This window comes from Aethalodelphis obliquidens, unplaced genomic scaffold, assembly GCF_003676395.1.
Source record: "Aethalodelphis obliquidens isolate GAN/ISIS:26980383/991018 unplaced genomic scaffold, ASM367639v1 scaffold28, whole genome shotgun sequence".
In the NCBI taxonomy this organism is placed as follows: Eukaryota; Metazoa; Chordata; class Mammalia; order Artiodactyla; family Delphinidae; genus Aethalodelphis; species Aethalodelphis obliquidens.
In genome coordinates this window covers 6,535,324-6,558,062 of record NW_020837972.1, presented here as the reverse complement: position 1 = coordinate 6,558,062, position 22,739 = coordinate 6,535,324, and the positions used below count along the sequence as shown (strand labels likewise).

At 45.1% G+C, this 22,739-nt stretch overlaps 1 protein-coding gene across 4 annotated transcripts in view; it reads left to right on the top strand.

Annotated features, from left to right (window-relative positions):
• The window catches only part of SVOP (SV2 related protein), an 88,792-nt gene that overhangs the window by 23,669 nt on the left and 42,384 nt on the right, over positions 1-22,739 (top strand). For all 4 annotated transcript variants that reach the window (XR_003436670.1, XM_027124475.1, XM_027124476.1 and 1 more), the window contains exons 4-6: positions 1,175-1,273; positions 5,677-5,748; positions 11,634-11,758. Coding sequence is in view for 3 of the 4 variants with exons in the window: in XM_027124475.1 (XP_026980276.1) it covers positions 1,175-1,273; positions 5,677-5,748; positions 11,634-11,758 (296 nt within the window). In the remaining variant the exon portion in view is untranslated. The remainder of the gene's footprint in view (positions 1-1,174; positions 1,274-5,676; positions 5,749-11,633; positions 11,759-22,739) is intronic.

The window sequence follows — 22,739 nt, the reverse complement described above, 5'->3', positions numbered from 1 at the left end:
TATAAGATTCTGATGTCATCTGTGAGGCTCACCCTAGAAAAACATGCACAGATCAAAATGTGCCTTTGTTTTAAGGGGCTCATGAGCCCTCGTCAAACTCCCTTAATCTACCTAAAGCAAATAATGCATCTGGACCGTTAATACAATTGAAATTGATTTTTGTGACTAGTGCAAGACTGAGATTTAACTACATAGTTTTCCAAACAGTCATCAATTTCCCCACATCATTTTTCCCACTAATTTGCAGAGCCGCCTTTATCATCCACCACATTCCCACGGCTACATGGGTTTGCTTCTTGACTCTCATTTCTGTGCCACTGCTCTGTCTGTTTAATCCAGTAAAGGTACCACTATATTTAATTACCAGGGCTTCCCAGTATGTTTTAATAATGTTAAAAGGTCACTCATTAACTATACTGACAATTCTACATGAATGATGACCAAAGAGAAACTAGTTTTTAATTGAGCTATAAGAGAAAAAGGTCATTGTCTCTCTACCTCTATAAAAATGTTCTTCTGATTTTCGAAATATGATATCTTACCACTTCATTCGGGGAGTGCCCCTAAGTTTTTCCAAACACGGGAGAACACACACACACAAAGAATGTTGAATGTCTAGTTGTCAATTCCTGCATGGCACCACACTGTTTTAACTACTGGAGCTTTCAGTGTTTTTTGTTGTTTTTTTTTTTTTAACATCTTTATTGGGGTATAATTGCTTTACAATGGTGTGTTAGTTTCTGCTTTATAACAAAGTGAATCAGTTATACATATACATATGTTCCCATATCTCTTCCCTCTTGCATCTCCCTCCCTCCCACCCTCCCTATCCCACCCTTACAGGCGGTGCTTTGTTTCAGTGTGTTTTTAAAATTTAATTTATCTATTGTATTTTTGACCGCTCTGCAGCGGCATGCGGGATCGGCATGCAGGATCTTACTTCCCCGCCCTGGTCAAACCCGTGCCCCCTGCGTTGGGAGGGTGGAGTCTTAACCACTGGACCTCCAGGGAAGTCCCAACTTTCAGTGTGTTTTGATGTGTGATAGGGCACTCAGCAGAAGGTAGAAGAGGGATTTTTGTACGCACTCGCTTGGGGTCGTGGACTTGGTGAGGGGCCAGCCGTCCCCGGCCCAGGCAGCATCCTGGCCTCATGATGTTTGCTTGCTCCCTGCAGATGGCTGACGCCATGGAGATGATGATCCTCAGCATCCTTGCGCCGCAGCTGCACTGCGAGTGGCGGCTGCCCAGCTGGCAGGTGGCGTTGCTGACCTCGGTAGGCAGCCCAGCAGCTCTTTCCTGTTGTGCACATTTCTGGTCCCCCCGGGGGGGAGGGGTGGTTTCTGTAGGATGTCCCCCTCCTCCTTCTGCTGCCAAGGACTCAACAGAAAAGACTTAAACCCTGAATGGAAACACCATTACCTCAGATTCCTCCTGCCTTGTCCATCTCACGTATCCTGGCAGCTTTGCAGCCAACTCTAACCTCTCCTGGGGGTTCCAGCTACCTGAGGGCCCCAGATATCCTGCTCAATTGCCAGGAAGCTGGAACGCGCCTGATCGTATCACTTAAACCTTATAAGCCTCACTCTTCCAAAAAGGAGATGCCAGTTCCTCCCACATGAGGGTGACTTGAGGATTGGAAACAACATAGTACATGTTCAATAAATTGTAGGAGCTGCTGCTCCCTGGAACTAAGGCTTGGAGGAGCATGAGTCAGACGCTTAATTTTTGTCAGAGATAGTTCAACGGCAATCTTCTAAAAGGGAGGGGAATGGCCAGGCTGGATAAGAGGATAAAAATAATGATACCCACAAAAGCTAATGTTTATCGAGCATTTACAGTGCAAATGGCTTTATATACACTGTATACAATATATGTGCAATATACATTGTGCTTTTTAATCCTCACAATGCTATGAGGTAGGTACTATTATGAGCTGAGGAAGATGAGTGCAGAGAGGTTAAGTCACTCACAAAAGGTCACACAGCCTAGCTAGTGGCAGAGTCATTGCTGACTAGGAATGCCTCCCAGAATGCTGTTTTTCTACGGACAACTGTTCTAGAATGGCCTGAGTGCCTTTGGCCTTTGGCGACAAGGCAATAAGGAACTTCATAAGCGCATACATCTGGATTTTTGTGGTTTAGTTACCTTGAGATGTGTGACCTTGAATGAGACACTTTCGGCTCTATTGCATCATCTGCAAAATAGGGGTGATAACGCCTGTTTGACTTCGGATGGTCAACAAAACCCCTAGAGTGCCTAGCCCATGGTAGAGGTCGGGTAGATGATACTTCTTTCTTATATTCCTCATTCTCACTAATACCTCCTAAGGAATAATCACAGGTCTGTGTTTTTGTGATGCGAGGCCTTTTTGATCCCTTGTCAGTGGTTCCTAACAGCCACCATTTATCAACGAGCACTTACATGCCATCATCTGTGCTAGGGGTTTTCTATGCTTTACTTCTTTAACCCTCTCAACCTATGAAAGAGGTGCTGTTATTACTCCTCCCATTTCTACAGATAAGGACACTAAGTCTCAGACAGGTGCGATGACTTGCCCAAACTCACACAGCCTATCAGAGGCAGAGGCAGGATTGAAATCAAGGCCAGGCAGACTCAGAGCCCCTGCCCCCAGCTTACTGCCCTGGATCACTTTCCTATGGTATCAGGTTTGGACTCATGGGCTAGTAAAGCAGTGAAGTTCCATAGCCAAGTTTTCTGCAGAAAAGTTAGGGCACTGCAGGAGCTGCTTCAGCTGCATAAAGTACATAAGAAGGATGAGACTGACCGTCGTTGCTGTCACAGGCAATACTGTGTGAGATTACCGTAATTACTGTGATATATAACCAGTACTCTGCGGTGCCTAGGTCTCCCCTGGGAGAGTGAGAATGGGAGAAAACGGGTGTTTACAGGGTTGCTTGACTCTTTCGGGATGTAAGGATATCATTTAGCACATGACTAAGGCCACACTTTACCCCAAGACAGTAATCATCAAACACTTTTGCTCTCGCTAATCTAGAAAAGAATTGTGTAAAAACTATGCAGCCCCCAGGAGTCTCACAAGTTTTTAAATTGACGTTAAAACTTTAAAATTATAGTTGCAGCTTATATAATTTCTGGAGTATTGAAATATTAAAAGTTCAAATTAAATTTTCATATCACTCTTTATTTTTTAAAAATTTATTTATTTATTTATCTATTTATTTATTTTTGGCTGCGTCAGGTCTCTGTTGCTGCGCGTGGGCTTCTTCTAGTTGCGGCGAGCGGGGGCTGCTCATTGTTGTGGTGTGTGGGCTTCTCATTGCGGTGGCTTCTCTTGTTGCGGAGCATGGCTCTAGGCGCGCGGGTTTCAGTAGTTGTGGCTCACGGGCTCTAGAGCGCAGGCTCGGTAGCGCACGAGCTTAGCTGTTTGGCGTCATGTGGGATCTTCCCAGACCAGGGCTCAAACCCATGTCCCCTGCACTGGCAGGCAGATTCTTAACCACCGCGCCACCAGGGGAGTCCCATATCACTCTTTTTAATGTGTCCAGTGGAATTGAAATATTTATCTGCTACCCACCATCACCTGTGTAAAAATAACATGAATAAGCTCTTCAGAAGAATTTGGAAATTTTGCATTGTTTTGTTTTCTTCTTGAACCGGTATTTTCATTCCATTTCTCCAGATAATTTTATCTTAATGTAATGTTTTATTATGCTTGAAAGTACTTCATTTGTCACCCTATCATAGTTTTTGTGACATTTTAAGTTATTGTTTTTAATTTTCTGAGATCATAAGGTTCTGAGTATTAACATTTTTCTCCTGCAGTAAGTTATCATGATAATTTTTAGTAATAAGCAACAGATCAAAACAAGATAGAATTAATTTTGATAAATAATTGCTAAACATAAGTCACCTTATCAGGAACACACCTCTTCATGAGGGCTACGGAGTGTTTCCCAATTATGTCATGCATTCTTGAATCGTTACTTATTGCTAAAATGAGACAGGGTTCAGCCACTAGGCTACTCCTACTTTTCATATTTATTGAATGGATACGAATATGAAAGGCTTTGTTCACATATAAAGACTTTGGGGGGAGGAAACTGAAGGAGTTTTGTAATAACTCAGTAAACTAATGCCACTTGATGTTTTTCAACAACTTCCAAGTTTCGTGCTGAAGAGCACACAGCAGTCGTTTATGAAAAATTATTTTTAGTGTTCTAATTTGCTGACAGCTTGATTAGGCTCTCCTGCAATTTGGTTAAAAATAATAAAATGGGGCTTCCCTGGTGGCGCAGTGGTTGAGAGTCCGCCTGCCGATGCAGGGGACGCGGGTTCATGCCCCGGTCCGGGAGGATCCCACATGCTGCGGAGCGGCTGGGCCCGTGAGCCATGGCCGCTGAGCCTGCGCGTCCGGATCCTGTGCTCCGCAACGGGAGAGGCCACAACAGTGAGAGGCCAGCGTACCGCAAAAAATAAATAAATAAATAAAATAAAAAATAATAATAATAAAATGGAATTGGAATCAAGATGACTTGCGAAAGGATTTGTAACTGTGTCATTGGTGTCCTTTCAGAGGCATCCTGGAGGGTTTAACCTCAAAGCAATGTGCTGTGAGCTGCATTGGGAGGATGCGGTAGGGAGAAGTGGGGGAGGGGTGGTTGAGAAAGGGAGGAGGGAACTGGTGAGACCCCTAACCTGTTCTCAGGAAAGAATCTCTATAGAAGTTGAGAACTTGGAAATGAATTCCTTTAAAAGTATCCAAATCTGCTTCTCCCTTGGAACACCTCTGTGTAGCCGGTTTGGAGCCCTCTGCTCTAGGCCATGCCTGGAGGAATGCTTTTGGGTTCAGACCACACTAAGCAGTGCCATTCCCGTCTCTGGGCCTCGGTGGCCTTATATGTAAACTGGGGATAATAACAGTACCCACTCCTTAGGGCTGCTGTGAGAATTAGGTAAGACATATGTAAAAAGCATTCAGTGTGGTGTCTGACACTTGGTGAGTGCTCCGGAAAGGATAGAACAGTGAAGAGAGCTCTAGTCGTCCTGTTTGGGTTTAAGACCTGTCTCTACCCTCTCCTCCCTGGGATAAGAGCAGGTTTCTTAAAACTTCTAAACCTCAAGCTACCCATCTATAAAATGGGTATGAGCATTTATAACTCATCTGCTCTGATCAAGGGTTAACAACGGAACAAGGACTTTGCCCAGCACACAGTGAGCACTCCATGGTTGCTGTCTCTTGCTAATGGCTTACAACTCCCATCCTAACCTCCTGTCTCCTGTTTTCATATCCTCCAAACTCTACCTTGCAACCTTTAACATTTTTTTAGCCATAAGACATTTCTTGGGTTTGGTGAGAAATTGGTAAAATACTAGCTCTGCAGCCATGCAGCCTGATTCCAGCCCAGGCTGCATCACTTAAACTTGTGTGACCCAGGCCATGTGACCTCCCCTCTCTGAGTCTCTGTTTCCTCATCTGTGAAATGGGGATAATAATAGCACCCGCCCCATAGGATTGTTGTGAGGCTTAAACAGTAACATGAAGCATGTAGACTAGTATTTGCATCTCAACACGTTCTCAGTAAAGCTTGCTTCATTCTTATTACAGGAGTGTGATGTCACACTTTCAATTTGGTGTTCCTTTTCTCCACGATGCTCCGTGTCATTATCTAACAGAAACTGTCTTTGCCCACACAGGTGGTTTTTGTCGGCATGATGTCCAGTTCTACCCTCTGGGGAAACATCTCAGACCAGTATGGCAGGAAAACAGTAAGGCAACTTCTCCTAAGCTCGTGTCCTCTGGGTTATCTTTATGATGGCATTGACAAAGTAGCAAAACTTATGCTGACTGAGCACTTGGTGGGGGTCTAATTAATTCAGGGATACACTGAAGGGCAAAGAGAAGATGTTGCTCTGAGGCTGTGGACTCTTGAAATCACATATCCCTAGTGGGACCCAAGGATGTGCATTTCAGAACGTAGAAGATGCTGGTGGTGCCCACCCCCATCCCCTTGGCGCTCAATCTGTCTGTGCCACAGTTTCCTCGTCTGTCAATGGTATAATAATAGTCTTCCCCATAGGGCTGTTACGGGGAGTAAATGACCCTTGTGACAGAAAGCTTTTGACACAGAGGAAATGTTTCTTCAATTTCCATTATCCTTCCTATTTGCCAAGCTCACGGTGCCAATACATGGCAAGGCCCGTGTTAAAATGCAAGTGCATCTGGCTCCAGAGTTCACATCCATCACCTTGACCTTGGCTGCTGGGAGACATCACTGAACGATTCCCTGGAATTCAGTTGATTAGTTGAACATTCATCCACCCCAAATAGATGAAGCCTGGAGGGGGCTGCCTGCAGAGGGTTCCTCCAGATCTCCTGAGCAGCTTGCTAAATACCACACCCAACATAAAGCTGGCGTGACCGGAGAGAGAGCGAGAAAGCGCGGCCAGATTAAGAGCCTCCTTCTCCCCAGCATGGAATTCTGGCCCAACCTCGTGGAGGATGGATCCGGCTCTAATTATAAAGCTTCCCCAGAACTCCTCCAGGACCAGCAGGCGAGCCAGACAGCTGGCGAGTCTTGGCAAGCTCGGAGAACCTCCTCTTAGCTCCCTGATCTTCCTTGGCTCAGCTGGGAGGTTTCTGTGAGGGCGTCTGCTGCGTGACTTTGCAGGAGGATCACATATGGGGTTAGGACTCGGTGGAACGATTTTTTTTTTTTGCGGTACGCGGGCCTCTCACCGTTGTGGCCTCTCCCGCTGCGGAGCACAGGCTCCGGAAGCACAGGCTCAGCGGCCATGGCCCACGGGCCCAGCTGCTCCGCGGCATGTGGGATCTTCCCGGACCGGGGCACGAACCCGTGTACCCTGCATCAGCAGGGAGACTCTCAACCACTGCGCCACCAGGGAAGCCCCAAGAACGCTTTGATTCCTACAGAAGTTTCTACAGCCTGGGGACTTGTGGCAGCCGCAGAAAGGAAGGGCGACTGTGGGTGTGTGGCCTTGCGCAGATGGAGATAAACGCATCCGGGTTCATAACGTAGCGCCCCCTGTCGAGCGAGGTAACCTTGAGACAGCTGCTTTACCTCTCTGAGCCTCAGTTTTCCCATTGGCAAAATAGGGTTAACAACAGTAGGAGCTCAAAGGATTGCTGGGAGGATTAAATAAGAAAATGTAGGGCTTCCCTGGTGGCGCAGTGGTTGAGAGTCCGCCTGCCGATGCAGGGGACGCGGGTTCATGCCCTGGTCCGGGAAGATCCCACATGCCACGGAGCGGCTGGGCCCGTGGGCCCGTGGGCCATGGCCAATGAGCCTGTGCTTCCGGAGCCTGTGCTCCGCAGCGGGAGAGGCCACAATGGTGAGAGGCCCGCGTACCGAAAAAAAAAAAAAGAAAATGTATATAATACACTTAGAACAGTATTTACAGATGCATGGTTAGCCCGTGATTAATGGTAACTACTTTTGGTTGGGACTCGAAAAAAAAAAGATTTAGAATGTGATCAGGTCATCCTCTAGTTCAAAGGCTACAGGACCACGTTATCTCTAAGGAGGTGGCTGGCAGGCACTGGGCCTCTCTTTTCAATATTTTGAAGATCCTCGGGTTTCCTTGCCTGTGACTATTTTCCTTGTGCTTGAGAAAGATTGGCGAGTACCAGGAGACTTGAGCCAGACAGTCCTGCAGGAGACTGAGCAATGCTCATGGCGATGAGATCAGCATGCTCCTCTGGGGTTGCAGGCCTGGCATCCAAGTGGCAGCAAGATGAAAGCCTTTCCAGGCTCCAGGTGGCAAACAGGTGGGCCATGAGCCAAATGTGGCCCCCAGATGTGTATGATTTATCCCATGCAATGCTTTATGGAATTTTGAATCAGTTGCCTCCGTTTCAAAATTCACATATTTTTGCATAAAAGTAAAAAGAGGTGTGGGTTTTTGGAAAGCTGCGTTATCCGGCAGCTTGGGATCCACACTCTGTGATGTTAGCTTTCATCTGGAGCTGAGGCTGGCAAGGCAGGGCAAGTTCTCTTTCATTCACCCAGGCCCACCTGTCCTCGCTGCATTTACACCTGCATCATGTGTGTATGTTCTCTGCCAGAGGTAATGGGGAGCCATCAAGGGTCCTGGAGAAGGGGAGTGGCTCATTCAAAATACAGCTTCGGGCATTAGACATCCTGGCTCCAGTTTTGACTCTGCTGATCCTGAACAAATCACTCAGCTCCGTCGGCCCTCAACGTGCTGATTCATAAAGTGGTCATGAAAATAACGTCTTTCCACAGGCCACTGTGAGGATCCAGTGTAATGATGGGGCTGCGATTTAAGAAATGCAAATGAAAGTTCCATGAAGTCAGAGGCTTCTGGCTGTCATGTGGCCTGCCCTAGCCAAGGACAAAGCCAAGTGCTTAGCAAGCAGTAGGCTGTCAATGTGTGCAGAGTGAATGGATGAATGAATGAATAATGTATATTAGGACCTCAACTGCCAGGCACACAACAGGTGCTCAATACATGTATAGTGAACAAATGAGTGAATGAATGAATGATACATTTCAGTACCTCTAGTGCTGGGCACACAGCAGGTGTTCGATACCTGTGTATTGAATAATATATATCAGTATCTCTAAGTGTCTGGTATACTGCAGTCACTCAATACATGCTGATTGTTGAATGAATAACTGAATCAGCAAATTAATGAATGTATAATATCTATCCATCTATCTCTAGAGCCTGGTATACAGAGGATGCTTAATAAATATGGAAGGAAGAAAGGAAGGGAGGGAGGGAGGGGTAACAATCTAAAAGGCAGAACAGATGTTAGGTAGAATGAAAACTGTAGGTAATGAGAAGCCTAAAGGACATTTCTGCAGAGTCCCCAAGCAGTGCTTAGATGGGGCTTGTTGGCACTGCTGGTGCCTTTGCAATAGCTATAACAGTACTTCCAAACGGTCGCTGAGTCCTCATTTTCTGGGCAGCTGGAAAGCCCTGGCATAGGCGGGCAAATGCAGAGCCAGCTGTACCCTGCTATGACCTGACAGGACAGATCAGCCTGCTTGTCTTTGCTGCCTGGTATCGGGGCACCCGGTGACCTCACTGGGATAGCACAGTTGCCGGGCAGCCCTGTGAGAGAGGCTTGGCTGTCATGTGCCAGTCTGGGTGCCCTCCTCTCTCCCCTCTCCTCTTCTCCTGCTGTTTTCCTTCTGTTCTTTTATTTTCTCTGCTGCCAATGATGTCTTGTTACTGATTCAAGACTTGTTGGGTTCCAAGAAAGAAAATCCCTATTAAGTTAGTTTAAGCCAAAAGAAAGGAACCAAGTATATGTGTGGCAGGTACCAATATCATAGCCCTGGGTTTAGGGGAACAGAAAGGTTGCTTTATTATTTATTAATTATTATTGTTATTCCTCATTACAATAGATCCAGGTTTTCCTGGGCTTGAATAATTCCTGCTCCACCTGTTCTCTTATATACTTAATATCTCTCTTTATATCAACATTTTTTAAAATCCTCAAATGCATGTTTTTTTGAAAAGGAAACTTGATAGAGAGTCTTAAATGGGAAATCAATAGCAACTGCACTAAATAGGAAGTATCTGCAAAAATAAATACAAAGAAAACAATGTTATAAAATTCTAGCTGGGGGACTTCCCTGGTGGTGCAGTGGTTAAGAATCTGCCTGCCAATGCAGGGGACACGGGTTCAAGCTCTGGTCTGGGAAGATCCCACATACTGTAGAACAGCTAAGCCCATGAGCCACAACTACTGAAGCCTGCGCGAATAGAGCCCTTGCTCCGCACAAGAGAAGCCACCGCAGCGAGAAGCCCGCGCACCACAGCGAAGAGTAGCCCCCGCTCGCCGCAACTGGAGAAAGCCGGCGGGCAGCAACGAAGACCCAATGTAGCCAAAAATAAATAAATAAATTTAGAAAAGAAAGGCAGACCAGCACCACATGGATACTTCCTCTTGGGCGTAATCAGACAAGTGAAGGTTCAAATGAAAAGGAGATCGCCTGCTTGCAAGGTGATGCAAAGTTATTTAAAACATTCTCTCTTCCACCTAAAATTGTTTTCCAAAAGACCTGAAATCATCTGGTAGACCTCCACATTCCCTCTCTAGTCCCTTTTAATTCATTTTCATTTTAAAGCTAAAATTAGTATGTCTTACGCTTTCTCCCTGAAGCATGGGGGTATGGGGAGCTGGCAGAAGGGTGAGCTCAACCCTACAGATTTAGGAAGAGTGCTGCCGAGGGAGGTCTGCTCAGACCTCATGTGGCGGGTCTAAAATTCATGTTAAATTTGCATTCTACTCCATAATACATTTGGTGTTGGTTGTGTTATAAAAACTCTGTTTTCAGTTACATTCACCCTTCATTTTTTCTCAGTCTCTAAGGGTAATTGGCGCTCCAGGAATATGTACCAGGTTTGTCCTGCAGTACTGTGTTCCTAGGTGGTTTTCAACCCCATCAAATACAATGTCTTTTTGTTTTTGGCTGCACCACGCGACTTGCGGGATCTTAGTTCCCTGACCAGGGATCGAATGTGGGGCATGGCAGTGAAAGCACTGGGTCCTAACCACTGGACTGCCAGGGAATTCCCTACAGTGTCCCCTTTATTTAAAAAAATTATAAAATTTTTAATAGTGCCCCTAATAATCCAGAAATAATTTCAAAGATAAAATAACCTAGCTGCTTACACAGTTTTAAAAAAGAAGTCAGGGACTTCCCTGGTGGTCCAGTGGTTGGGACTTCATGCTTTCACTGCCAGAGGCCGGGGTTCAATCCTTGGCCAGAGAACTAAGATCCCGCAAGCCTCGCGGCGTGGCCAAAAAAATTAAATAAAAAAATAAAAATAATAAAAAAGAAGTCAGTTATAATGCTCTAACTATGATACAAGGGAGAAAATTTTTAAAGGAGGTAATTAATAAATTTACTTTCAATATGCAAATATTCACACACAACTCTGCCTAGATCCTAAAAGGAAGTAGTTACTATTTGCCCCAATTATAAATAAGTTTGGATTTAATGGAATCTTGTCAATGCTTTTTCTTTATATCTGACGTTTTGAAATAAGATTCAGATCAATCTATTCATAGATACACATAGAAGCCCCATAAATGCAGACAGATGCCGAAGTGTTCCCTCAGTCACTCAACTATCACACGCAGCATTGCCATTGGCAACACGGTTTTCCGAAATGATGAACCATTTTGTAAAATTCTGGATAAAACAAAGTGTATCCTCCTTTGATGTACCTAGAAGTTGCATTCCTGAAAAATTACGTGACCCACCTTCCAAAATCCTGTTTCTATGTAAACTAGAGTGAAGATCTAGGCGCTGATAACCATAAACAGTTTTCAACTGCACGATGGTCGGGTGGGAAGTTTGATTCGAGCTGGTGCAGGACACAGGATAAGTCTTTATTAGGTCTCACGCGCTGTGAGACATCTAACATCTCTGGGATGTATCTGTTAAATGCCAATCATTGGGACAACCAAAAATGACCCACAGTTTTCCCCCACACCCCCTCAGGGTGGGTGCCACCCATGCAGAGAACCCCGGGCATCCCCTTGGCTGTGTGGCTCACCCTTTACCATGACCCTATTGGTGACTTTGACCATGTGCAGGGGACATGTGACCTGGAGATGCTGAGAAGCCCTGTGTCTTCCTTCTCCGCAGGGGCTGAAGATCAGTGTGCTCTGGACCCTGTACTATGGCATCCTCAGTGCTTTCGCGCCCGTGTACAGCTGGATCCTGGTGCTCCGGGGCCTGGTGGGCTTTGGGATCGGAGGGGTCCCCCAGTCGTAAGTAAAGACCCAGCTCTGGCCACCCAGCCAGGCAGCCAGCCAACTATGTTCATGGCCTCAGAGGGATGCAAAGATGGTACATACGCTAGGGCTTCTGGTATCCAGGGGCTCTGGATGGAGCCAGAGAATGGTGTCATTGTCAGTATTATAATGATTACCAACAGCAAAAGCAACACGGTAGCTGGAAGGTCGTAGATGTGAAATGATAATAAAGATAGTAGAGCTAGCATTGATTGGACGTTTCTCTTTGACACAGCACAGCAGCCCCAGAAGATGTTGGGGGGGTGTGTTGAATTAGTGCAGTCTCCACTTTACAGCTGAGAAAACTGAGTCTCAGCGGGTGAAATCATTTGCCCAAGTCACACAGGCTGCAGGTGGAACTAAGAACCTGAGTTTGTCCGTCTGTAACATCTGTGCCCTTAACTACACTGCGTGCTGCCTCTTACCCTCTTCTGACCTAACCAGGAGGCAGGGGATGGGGCTAATGATCTGTAAGTTATGTGTTATTTTGTTGTTGCTGTTGTTAAGATGCTGAGAGTAGTCAGACTTGTAGGAAGAGGTCACTGTCTCCTGGGAGACTGGGGAATCCTGAAGCAGAGGTTGGCAGGTGGTGGCAGGTGGACCGAATCTGACCTGTCTCTAAATAAAGTTTTATTGGAACACAGCCGCACCATACATTTATGTATTATCTACGCCTGTTTTCATGCTACAGCAACAGAGTTGAGTTGTCTCAGTAGAGACTGTATGGCCTGCAAACCTGACATATTTACTATTCAGCCCTTCATAGAAAAAGTGTGTTTAGGAATTCTCTGGCAGTCCAGTGGTTAGGACTCTGCGCTTTCACTGCCGAGGGCCTGGGTTCCATCCCTAGTTGGGGAACTAAGATCCTGAAAGCGGCAGTGTGGCCAAAAAAAAAAAAAAAAAAAGTGTGTTGACCCCACTCTCAAGGATGATGATTAATAGCCAGTATTTAGTGTTTATTAAGGAGCAGGTGCTGTTCTAAGCAGTTTGCCCAGATTGTCTCATTTAATCCCCCAAATTTCCCTATGAGGTAGATTCCATTATTAACCCCATTTTACAGATACAGAAACTGAGGCACAGAGAGGTAAAGTAACTTGCCCCAGGTGACACAGCTACAAGAGGCAGAGTTGGAATCTGAACCCACTCCCTCTAACTGCAGAGCCTGGGCTCTAACCATTGCATTTTACTGCCTTGCTATGAAGGATTAAAAGGATTTGGAAAGACCCAGAGGAGACTGGGGAAGATGTAGGATATCTCATAGGAAGGGAATTTCATGAAAAGAGGAAGCCGTAGCTGAGTCTGAGGAAGGCTAATGGTCCAGTTCAGGTAGCTTGTTAGGCTGAGATACAGGAGAATTGAAAACTGAGATGGGACAGATAGACTGGGGCAAGCTTCTTAAAGGTCTTGAATCCCAGGCCAAAGGGATTGTCTATAGACAGCGGGGAGCCACTGAAAGTTCTTGAGCAGGAGAGGTACTTTAAAAGTATTAATCTGGCAGTGGTGGGTGGGACAGGTTGGAGATAAGGAACCCTACTGCAATAATTGAGGAAAATTTTGCACAAAGACCAGGTGGTTTCTTTCTAGTTTATTCATTCATTTAACCAATATTTCTTGAGCTTCTGCTATGACCTGGGCCAGTGCTACGTCCTGGGGGTACAGCAGTGAGCCAAACAGGCACGGTTCCTGTTACAGGCTGGCGTCCTGGGAAACAGACTGAGATAGAGATTTGTGTGCAAGAGGGGGCCAGGATCAACACCTGTAAGGGAGTGAGAAAAACGGGCACAGGCAGAGGGAGAAGCTGAGTGGCAATGCGATTGTAACAGCTGATGGGGGCCTCAGCCAATCCTGTAGGGCTTCGGAAGCTGGGATGGCTTTTTAGGGTTGTTCCAAATTGAGGCCTGGGGGCTGGGCCTTTGTACCCACACATCAGCCACCTTGGATGTGGGCTGTCCGCAAGGAGGGCACATGACCTTGGGGAAGTCAGCTATTTTTGGCCAAGGCAATTCCTGCAAGGGCCTCAATTCTGAGCTCTTAGCAGGCAGTACTCCTGGTCATTCCAGAGGGACCGTATGCCTCAGCCCTGAAGGGGGAATCCAGGCGCTGCATCACAGCATCCACTACAGTCCATTCCCTGGACCCTTTGGATGTGCTCTCATCGTATGATAAGTTCACCCCGTCTGGGAACAGCTCCTCCAGGATTCTGGTTGGTCTTTTCCCTGAAAAGACTTATAAAAGGATGGCTAGTGAGACAACCTACAGTCCCTGCTGTGGCTGCTGGCCTCGTGACTACAACCGATGTGTATTATTCTCTGCCCTCCGCCACCTATTCTAGATTCTCCTCACCTTTGGCTAGTACCTCTGCTGATCTAGATGAGGCCCCTGTTACCACGCCCTTCTCAGGTCATTGCTGCTACCCATCCATTTAACACCAAGACTGGGCAGGGGGATTACCAAGCGATGTCCCGTGTATCACCTAGGTACCCAAGTAGATAACAGTAATCCTACCACCTCCTGATGCTTAGAATCAATTCCTGGGACAGGATGATGACTCTCTTTCGTGGCTACTCATTTCTTGACACAAGGAACCCAAAGTCACTAGGTGATAGCTATTGCTTAAAGTTATTGGATTCTTGCTGCGTACACTGGTGGAAGCATATTCTCTCTAGGAACCAGGACCTCCAGACCCACAGAGCCTAGAAGATGCAGAATGGAGGAAGCACAGATCCCCCCAAGTGGGTCACTGGGAATGATGGCAATGAAGGCCACTTCTACTTCGACTCTTAGATTTCCAGAACCATGTCTTCTTTCTACACAGCACCATGTAATAATCATTGATTTAAGGGTATATTGTGTCCTAGAAGATAGTGCCCCGTCCTCACAGGGTATCATCTCCAAGCTGACACCTCCACGGCACCTACAAAAGGCTGCTCCGTCACTCAGGCCAGCAGCTCCAGGGTGGCATGTTATGTGAAAGGACCAGTAGATTCCATGGTCATATACCCACTGCTGCATCTCCTTTGTTATACATCGGCTCCCTTGGTCCCATGCACTAGGGGATCCTGTGTCAATGGGTCAAATACTTGGAAAGCCCTCAGATAATAATGCTGCCTGAGACCCTGTGGGCAGGAAAGGCAAACCAATACCCAGAATATGTGCCATTTCCGGTCAAGATGAATCACTGCTTCTTCCCAAATGGAAGATGTCCAATGTAAAAAACTCGCCACCAAGTGACACGGGATGGTTCCATCCTGAGGGCTCCGTGTTGGTCTCTGTTGCTGGCAGACTGGCTTTTTGGCAGCAGAAATGGCAAGATTGGCTCTGGTGGGTGAAGACTGGGGTGATGCACCCCTGCAGCCCCTGCCCTCCGAGGGTCAACGGCTCAGTGATTGACTTCTTGAGCCTCTGGAGTGTCACGGTTTGGGGAGGCTGGGAGAGGTGATCTCAAAGGAGAATGCTAATACTGAAGCAGGGTGCTTTGATCATGGGCTCCGAAACCAGGCTCCCCTGGCCCTGTCACATAATAGCTGTGCATCCTTAGGCAAGTCATGAAGCCTTTCTACACCTCAGTTTTCTCATCTCTAAAATGGGGATAATAGCATACCTACCCCATGGGTCACTTAGAATGTTAAATGGCAACACATGTGAAGTGCCCAGGAGAGTGGCTAGCAGACACTCAAAAAATGTCAGCACGCAGCTCGTCTGCTGAAGGCTTTGGTAAGAGGCTGAGGCATCAGTGAGATGGACGATGGACTCGGCGTATAATTATGGAAACAACAAATGTAGAGGAAAGGAGATGTGAGAACATGGACTTAACACAGGGACAAATCCAGACTGTCTGCCACTTAGAGGCTCTCAGTTCAACTCCGTCCTTCCCTCCCTTTTTCATTATTGATCTTCCAGGGCTGTACTCAGTAGGCATTTGACATGTTCTCCTGGATCTGGGATGAGCTTAAAAACCACTGGAGCTTAAAGCAGAGGCCATTAAGTCAAGCCCATTAATCTGGGCTGGCAGGGGCTTGTGGCCAATGTGCTCCACTTCTGGCCTGACTCCACGAATTCCTGTAGTTATAGCCACTGTCCCATTCATTCATGAGCCATTCATTGACTAGGGGACCATTTTCCCCTCATGCTGGAAGGAATGAGATCACAGAGGTACACATTAAATTCCTTTCCCAGGGATGCTCGGGGAGATGGCAACAGAACAGCCTCCAAACAGCCCCCTGGATTTTCTTTCCATATGACGAAAGGGAAAGGAACCAGGGATTCAGAATGTCCACAGTGATTCTTTTTCAAGATGGTGCCATGAGAAACGCTCTTTTCTACGTCCACTTCTTCCGCATTTTCTGGACGTGACATAAAAGGTATAAGAAATAAATCTTGAAGAGTGCTGGAAAGCAAGAAAAAGGTGCTATCAGCAGAACAGAAATTTTGAGGAACCTCAGGAAGACTGTAAGCAGATGGGATTCCAATGGCAGAATAACTAGAGGAGAGAAAAAAAAAAAATCCCCTAAAACTGTGAAGGGAAGAGATCTTCAGGCAGAGAGTACAGGACACCAGGGAAATAAAATTAAGGACACAGAGCAGCTGGAAGGGCCTTTACCCCCTTACCTGATGTCGTGAGGGTTCTGAGCTTGCCTACCTGCTCCCTTCCCCCACACCCCAAATGTCTTGCCTCCCCATTTAGCTGTTCATTTACTTAATGCTGCTAGAGCCCTTCTGTCTGTTTATTGAGTTATTACTGCATTCCAGGCACATGACCATTTTAAACCCACAAAACCTTAAGACGTAGATATGATTACCTCCATTTTACAGGTAAGAAAACTGAGGCTTTAAAGCAGTAACATGTGTAAGATCACACGGTTAGTACAAGGAGGGCAAATAAAAACCACGAACAAAATTACAGAAGAGGGACTTCCCTGGTGGTCCAGTGGTTAAGACCCAGCACTTCCATTGCAGGGGGCACGGGTTTGATCCCTGGTTGGGGAACTAAGATCCCGCATGCCAGGTGGCGAGGCCCCCCCAAAAAAAAATTACAGAAGAAATATTTAGCCACCCAAGAGACTCACTGGTTCCCCAGCACTTTCACGCCAGCTATTTACATAAAAATAATCACGTCTTAATTATGCAAAGCTCTTATCTAGTTATAAAAATGGCTCCCCTAAGTTCATTATTTGGAAACATTTAGTCGAAGATATTTTTTGTGTAATTAAATGGAACTAAGAGTTTCCATTCATTCAGAAGGACTTTACCCAGTGGTGCTGTCTCACAGAACCAAGTGAATAAGATTTTGCTATATAATTGTTAAAAGCTCAGCAATCACAAGTCCTTATAATGTACTCCAATTTTTAGTATAAATACAAATTATATTATTAAAATTTTTTAATTGAGAAATTGTTTTTCTTTCAGTTTTATGGAGATGGAATTGACATTCAGCACTGTATAAGTTTAAGGTGCACAGTGTAATGACATATATCTTGCAAAAGATTAACACACTAAGTTTAGCTAACATCCACCAATTCGTATAGAAATTCTATTGTTAATAAGGAACCCATCCCTCTGCCCTAAGTTTTGCCTTTCTAACTCCTCCTCTCCCTTTATCTCTTCTTTCTTTTCTCTCTTCCCTCAGAGTAGGTGTTCACATTGGTCCTTGGTGATAACAGTAAGAGTAGTAGTGATGGTGATAATAATAATGTCAGTGGAGTGCTTGCCAGGTGCAGGGCCCATGCTAAGCTCTCTCTTCACACTACCTCTTTTTGTCCATTGGACAGCCCTACTATCCCCATTTTACAGCTGAGAAAACTAAGGCTCAGAGATCCTCAGGGATTTGCTTAAGGTCAGATGGTTTTTAAGTGGAATGTAGAGTTACCTTTTGCTTTGTAACAAACCACCGCAACACTTATGGCTTAAAATGGTAACAATTTATTTAATTCACGATACTGCAGTTTGGCCATTTGCTTGTCCTGGTCTCTGCAGGGCTTTTACTCTTGTGTCTTTTGTCTGCTGGTGAGTTGGATGGGGACTGGCTAGGCTACTATCGCCACAGCTGACTCACCTCTGCTCCACAAGCCTCTCACCTGCCTTCCCCTTTGGTAACCATAAGTTTTTTTTCTATGTTTCTGAGTCTGTTTTTGTTTCGTATATAAGTTCATTTGCACCTTTTTCTTTGTTGTTGTTTTTTTTTGCGGTATGTGGGCCTCTCACTGTTGTGGCCTCTCCCGTTGCGGAGCACAGGCTCCGGACGTGCAGGCTCAGCGGCCATGGCTCATGGGCCCAGCCGCTCCGCGGCACGTGGGATCCTCCAGGATCGGGGCACGAACCCGTGTCCCCTGCGTCGGCAGGCGGACTCTCTCTCAACCACTGCGCCACCAGGGAAGCCCTGCACCTTTTTTAAAATGCCACATATAAGCGATATCATATGATATTTGTCTTTCTCTGTCTGACTCATTTCACTTAGTATGGTAATCTCTGGGTCCATCCATGCTGCTGTAGATGGCATTGTTTCATTCTTTTTTATGACTGAATAATATTCTATTGTATAAATATATCACATCTTCTTTATCCATTCCTCTGTCGGTGGACATTTAGGTTGCTTCCATGTCTTGGCTATTGTAAATAGTGCTGCAATGAACACTGGGGTGCATGTATCTTTTTGGATTATGGTTTTCTCTGGGTATATGCCCAGGAGTGTGATTGAAGGATCATAGGGTACCTCTATTTTTAGTTTGTTAAGGAATCTCCATGCTGTTCTCCATAGTGGCTGTACCAATTTACATTCCCACAAGAAGGAAGAGACTTTAATCCAAGCAAAAGAGTTAAATGTAACTTTATCATTACAAACAGTACATTTTTGTTTTAGAAAATGCAAATAGGCACCGAAAAATAATAATCACCTCTAATTGCACATACTGCCTCACAAAAAATATACAAGACACAGGTTGGCACCAAGGCAGATGGTTTATTATTTCCAGTAGAGGGTGCTGTGTATTTCAGCAGAAATGCCACTTACCTTTGAGATGGAAGCCTGCCCTACCTGGCATCCTACGAATGAGTGTTTTAGCCGCTCTTAAAGATGAATACCCCAGGTAGCTGCCCACCTGTTCTGCCTTGAGACCTGTCTCAGAAGTTGCTTCAGATTGGTGTCTAGAATAAGCTGGTACACAAATCTGTCCTTGGCGCTGCTGTTTCCCCCAAAGACCAAGCAGAAATGCCAGACGGAGATCACAGGTCATTTCCTTCCCAGGCACGTGATCCAAATGGCAAACCTCTAACTGCCAAGTGCTGTAAATGCGGTTATTCGCAGTGGGGAGTTGTTTGTGCCCGTATCAGCTGCTGCTTGGCATTGCTAATTTCATTGCTTATTCTTCAGCTCTTCAATGTGATTGTAATAATCCCCATACTTTGGGTGAAGCTCACTTTGGGTGAGTTTCTCATCATGAACTGCTATAAATAATGGCCAAACGTGGGGCACAACAATTACAGGAAAAGATGTTCCTTGTGGCATAGGTTGCAAAAACAAGAAGTTGAAAACGATCTAAGTATTAATTAATAGGTCACGGCTATTAAAAAATAATCTGGTAGCTCTACATAGATTACTATGGAAAGATTTCCAGACTGTCTTATCAGGAGCAGATCCTGACACAGAAATTCAAAAGCAAGGAGTTTCCTCTGGGAGACACTGCAACACATCCTCCAAATTGTCCCGTTCGAGGGACGAGGCAACTGTCATTTGTTAAGAGCTGCTCCTGGGAAGTTTGACTTCCTTGGCACTTCTGGTCTGCCACATGGGTTGGCAAGGCAAGCTTTAATGACCAGAGAAAGCGCTCAGGGAAGAGGTGCAAGTGCTGGCAGTTGGAAGGTGGACTGGCATAGCCAGAGGTGGTGAGAATCGGGGCATTTGTATGGGTGGAGCACTGGCAGTATGCTGCATGTGTGAGCAGAAGGGAAGGAAGGAAGGGAGGGAGGGAGGGAGAGAGGGAGGGAGGGAGGGAGGGAGGAGGGAGAGAGGGGGAGGGGAGGGGAGGGAGAGAGGGAGGGGGAGGGAGAGAAGGAGGGAGGGGGAGGGGAGGGAGGGAGGGAGGGAGAGAGGGGAGGGGAGGGAGGGAGGGGGAGGGAGGGGGGAGGAGGGGGAGGGGAGGGAGGGAAGGAGGGAGGGAGGGAGGGAGGGGGGTGAGAGGGGGAGGGAAGGGAATAAAAGATACTATGTTGTTTAAATTTATTATTACTGTCATTATTATATAATTAATTCCAGTATATATTCCCCATACTGTACATTTCATACCTGTGACCCATTTATTTTGCAGCTCGAGTTTGTGCCTCTTCACGTCCTTCACCTAATTCTCTGCTCACCTCCCCTCCCTACGGCCCCAGGAACCACCTGTCTATTCTCTGTACTGTATCTGTGACTCTGTTTCTGTCTTGTTATGTTTGTTCATTTGTTTTGGTGTTTAGATTCCACATGTGAGTGGAATCATACAGCATTTGTCTTTCTCTGTCTGACTTATTTCTCTTAGCATAACACCCTCTAGGTTCATCCATGTTGTCGCAAATGGCAAGATTTCATTCTTTTTTGTGGTTGATATTCTATTGTGTATATATATATATAGATATAAATGCCACATCTTCTTTATCCATTTATCTGTTGATGGACGCTTAGGTTGCTTCCACATCTTGGCTACTGTAAATAATGCTGCAATGAACATAGGGGTGTACATGTCTTTTCGAATTAGTGTTTTCATTTTCTTCAGATGAATACCCAGGAGTGGAATTGCTGGCATATGGTAGTTCTATTTTTAATTTTTTGAGGCACCTGCATACTGTTTTCCGTAGTGGCTGCACCAATTTACATTCCTACCAACAGTGCACGAGGGTTCTCTTTTCCTTCATCCTTGCCAACGCTTATTCCTTGTCTTTTTGATGATGGCCATTCTGACAGGTGTGAGGTGATAGCTCACTGTGGTTTTGATTTGCATTTCCCTGATGATTTGTGATGCTGAACATCTTTTCATGCACCTGTTGCCATCTGTTATGTCTTCTTTGGAAAAATGTCTATTCAGTTTTAAATTTATATATTCATTTACATAGAAAAGGGGCTGGAAGGTTGCAAAGCAAACTGCTATTAGTCATGGCTTTGGGGAAGGGGAATGGAAGCAGGAGTAAGGAGGAAGAGGAAAATTCATCATACACTCTGTCTTCTTGCATATTGCTAAGTTATTTACAATGAGAATGCTTTCATGTACTAATTCTGTGCCTAAAAAAGAAAAAAAGACTGCATGTTGTAAGTTCATTATAAAAACAAATCCTTGACATCTAAGGACAGGGTTAGCTTTGCCCTTAGAATATGCTACCGCACATTTTCTTCATGGTTAGTAATTTGATTTTAGTTTGGTGGGGAAAATGTAAACATGCTTCCTATTTTATTATCAGTATTGATGTTTTTAAAATAATATAAGCACACCATTTGGAGAACAGAATAAAATTTCCGAGTCATTCATGGTAATCACTGTAATGTTTTACAACCACTGCAATTGGTCTCCATTCTCAGAGCTGAGTGAATGAAATTCCTCATGGTTTTTGTTGGAGAGGCACTTGCAGGACTATACATTGGAACAACTTTTTAGGAAGCACTTTGATGATATATATCAAAAGCCTTAAAACGTGTACCCTTTGACTCAAATTCTTTTACAGGAATATACCCTAAGGAAACCACATGCAAACAAAGATTTAAGACGAAGGATGCTTATTGAAGTATTGTTTATAATTGTGAAACCACCTAAATAGGGAAGCGAGTGATGGGCTGCGTAATATAGACAGACCTAGGTTAAAATTTTGGCTCTTCTACTGACCAACTTACTAGCTACGTGATCCTGGTCAAATAACAACTTACCTGACACAGATATAAAGATGAAAATAGGGATTAAAGATAGACACACACAATGGGAATTATAATTACCTACCCCATTGACTTGCAGCATTTATTGAGTGAGATAATTCATGTAAAATATCTAGAAGAATGTTTGGGCACATAGTAGATCCTCAATAAAAGGTAGCTATTATTAAGGAAAATATGGTTCATGAATATGATAGAATATATGTGTGTAAGAGGATTTAAAATGGCATGGAAATACTATTTATAAAGTCAATAAAAATAGGGTTCAAAATTCTTGAATATGATCTCAGATAGGGGTTCAAACAGAGAGAAAGAGAGAGATGAAGAAAAGAGAGAGAGAAAGAGAGAGACAGAACACCAAAACAGAGAGAGAGGATTTACTAAAACGCACTGCGAAGTAAGACTAAATGACATTGACTTTTTCTCCATGCTTTTCTCTACATAGAGTATAGCTGAACTACTAAAGCCCTAGCTATCCCTCTGAGGCTCCTGAGAATTCTTCCTTCTCTGGACAGAGGCATCTTTTATCATAACCCTAAGAAAGACTTTTACCAGTGATAGAACTATTTCTAGATCTTAATGGTATTGCTGAGGCCAACATTTAAAAAGATAGATGCTTTGCAGGGAAAGGTGTCATGGGTTGGGTTTCATAGAAGTAGACAGACTGAGGCAGAGATTTTTGTACAGGTAATTTATTCAGGGAATGCTCTCAGGAGGATCCTGTAAAAGAGTGAAAGAGGCAAGAAAGGTGAAGGGAAGAAATTAAGCGAGGATGTGGTTTCAGGTGACATCTAGACTCAGCTTGATCCCATAGGGAGCTGGAGTATTCATTGTCTCATAGGGTCTGTCCCATCTTGAGGCAGGGAATGAGCCTTTTGTACCCAACACTAGTCTTCAGCCTGCCCTGGAGAGAAAGGGCATAACTCCCAGATATCTCTGTGGTGAGGCCACTCCAATTACTCAAAAGCAATCCTAAGAGAGAGTTGCAGGTATGAGCTGTTAGAAGCAGCATCAGATAGATGGGCCCCATGATCTAGTAAAGGGATCCCAGGAGATCGAGATACACCATCT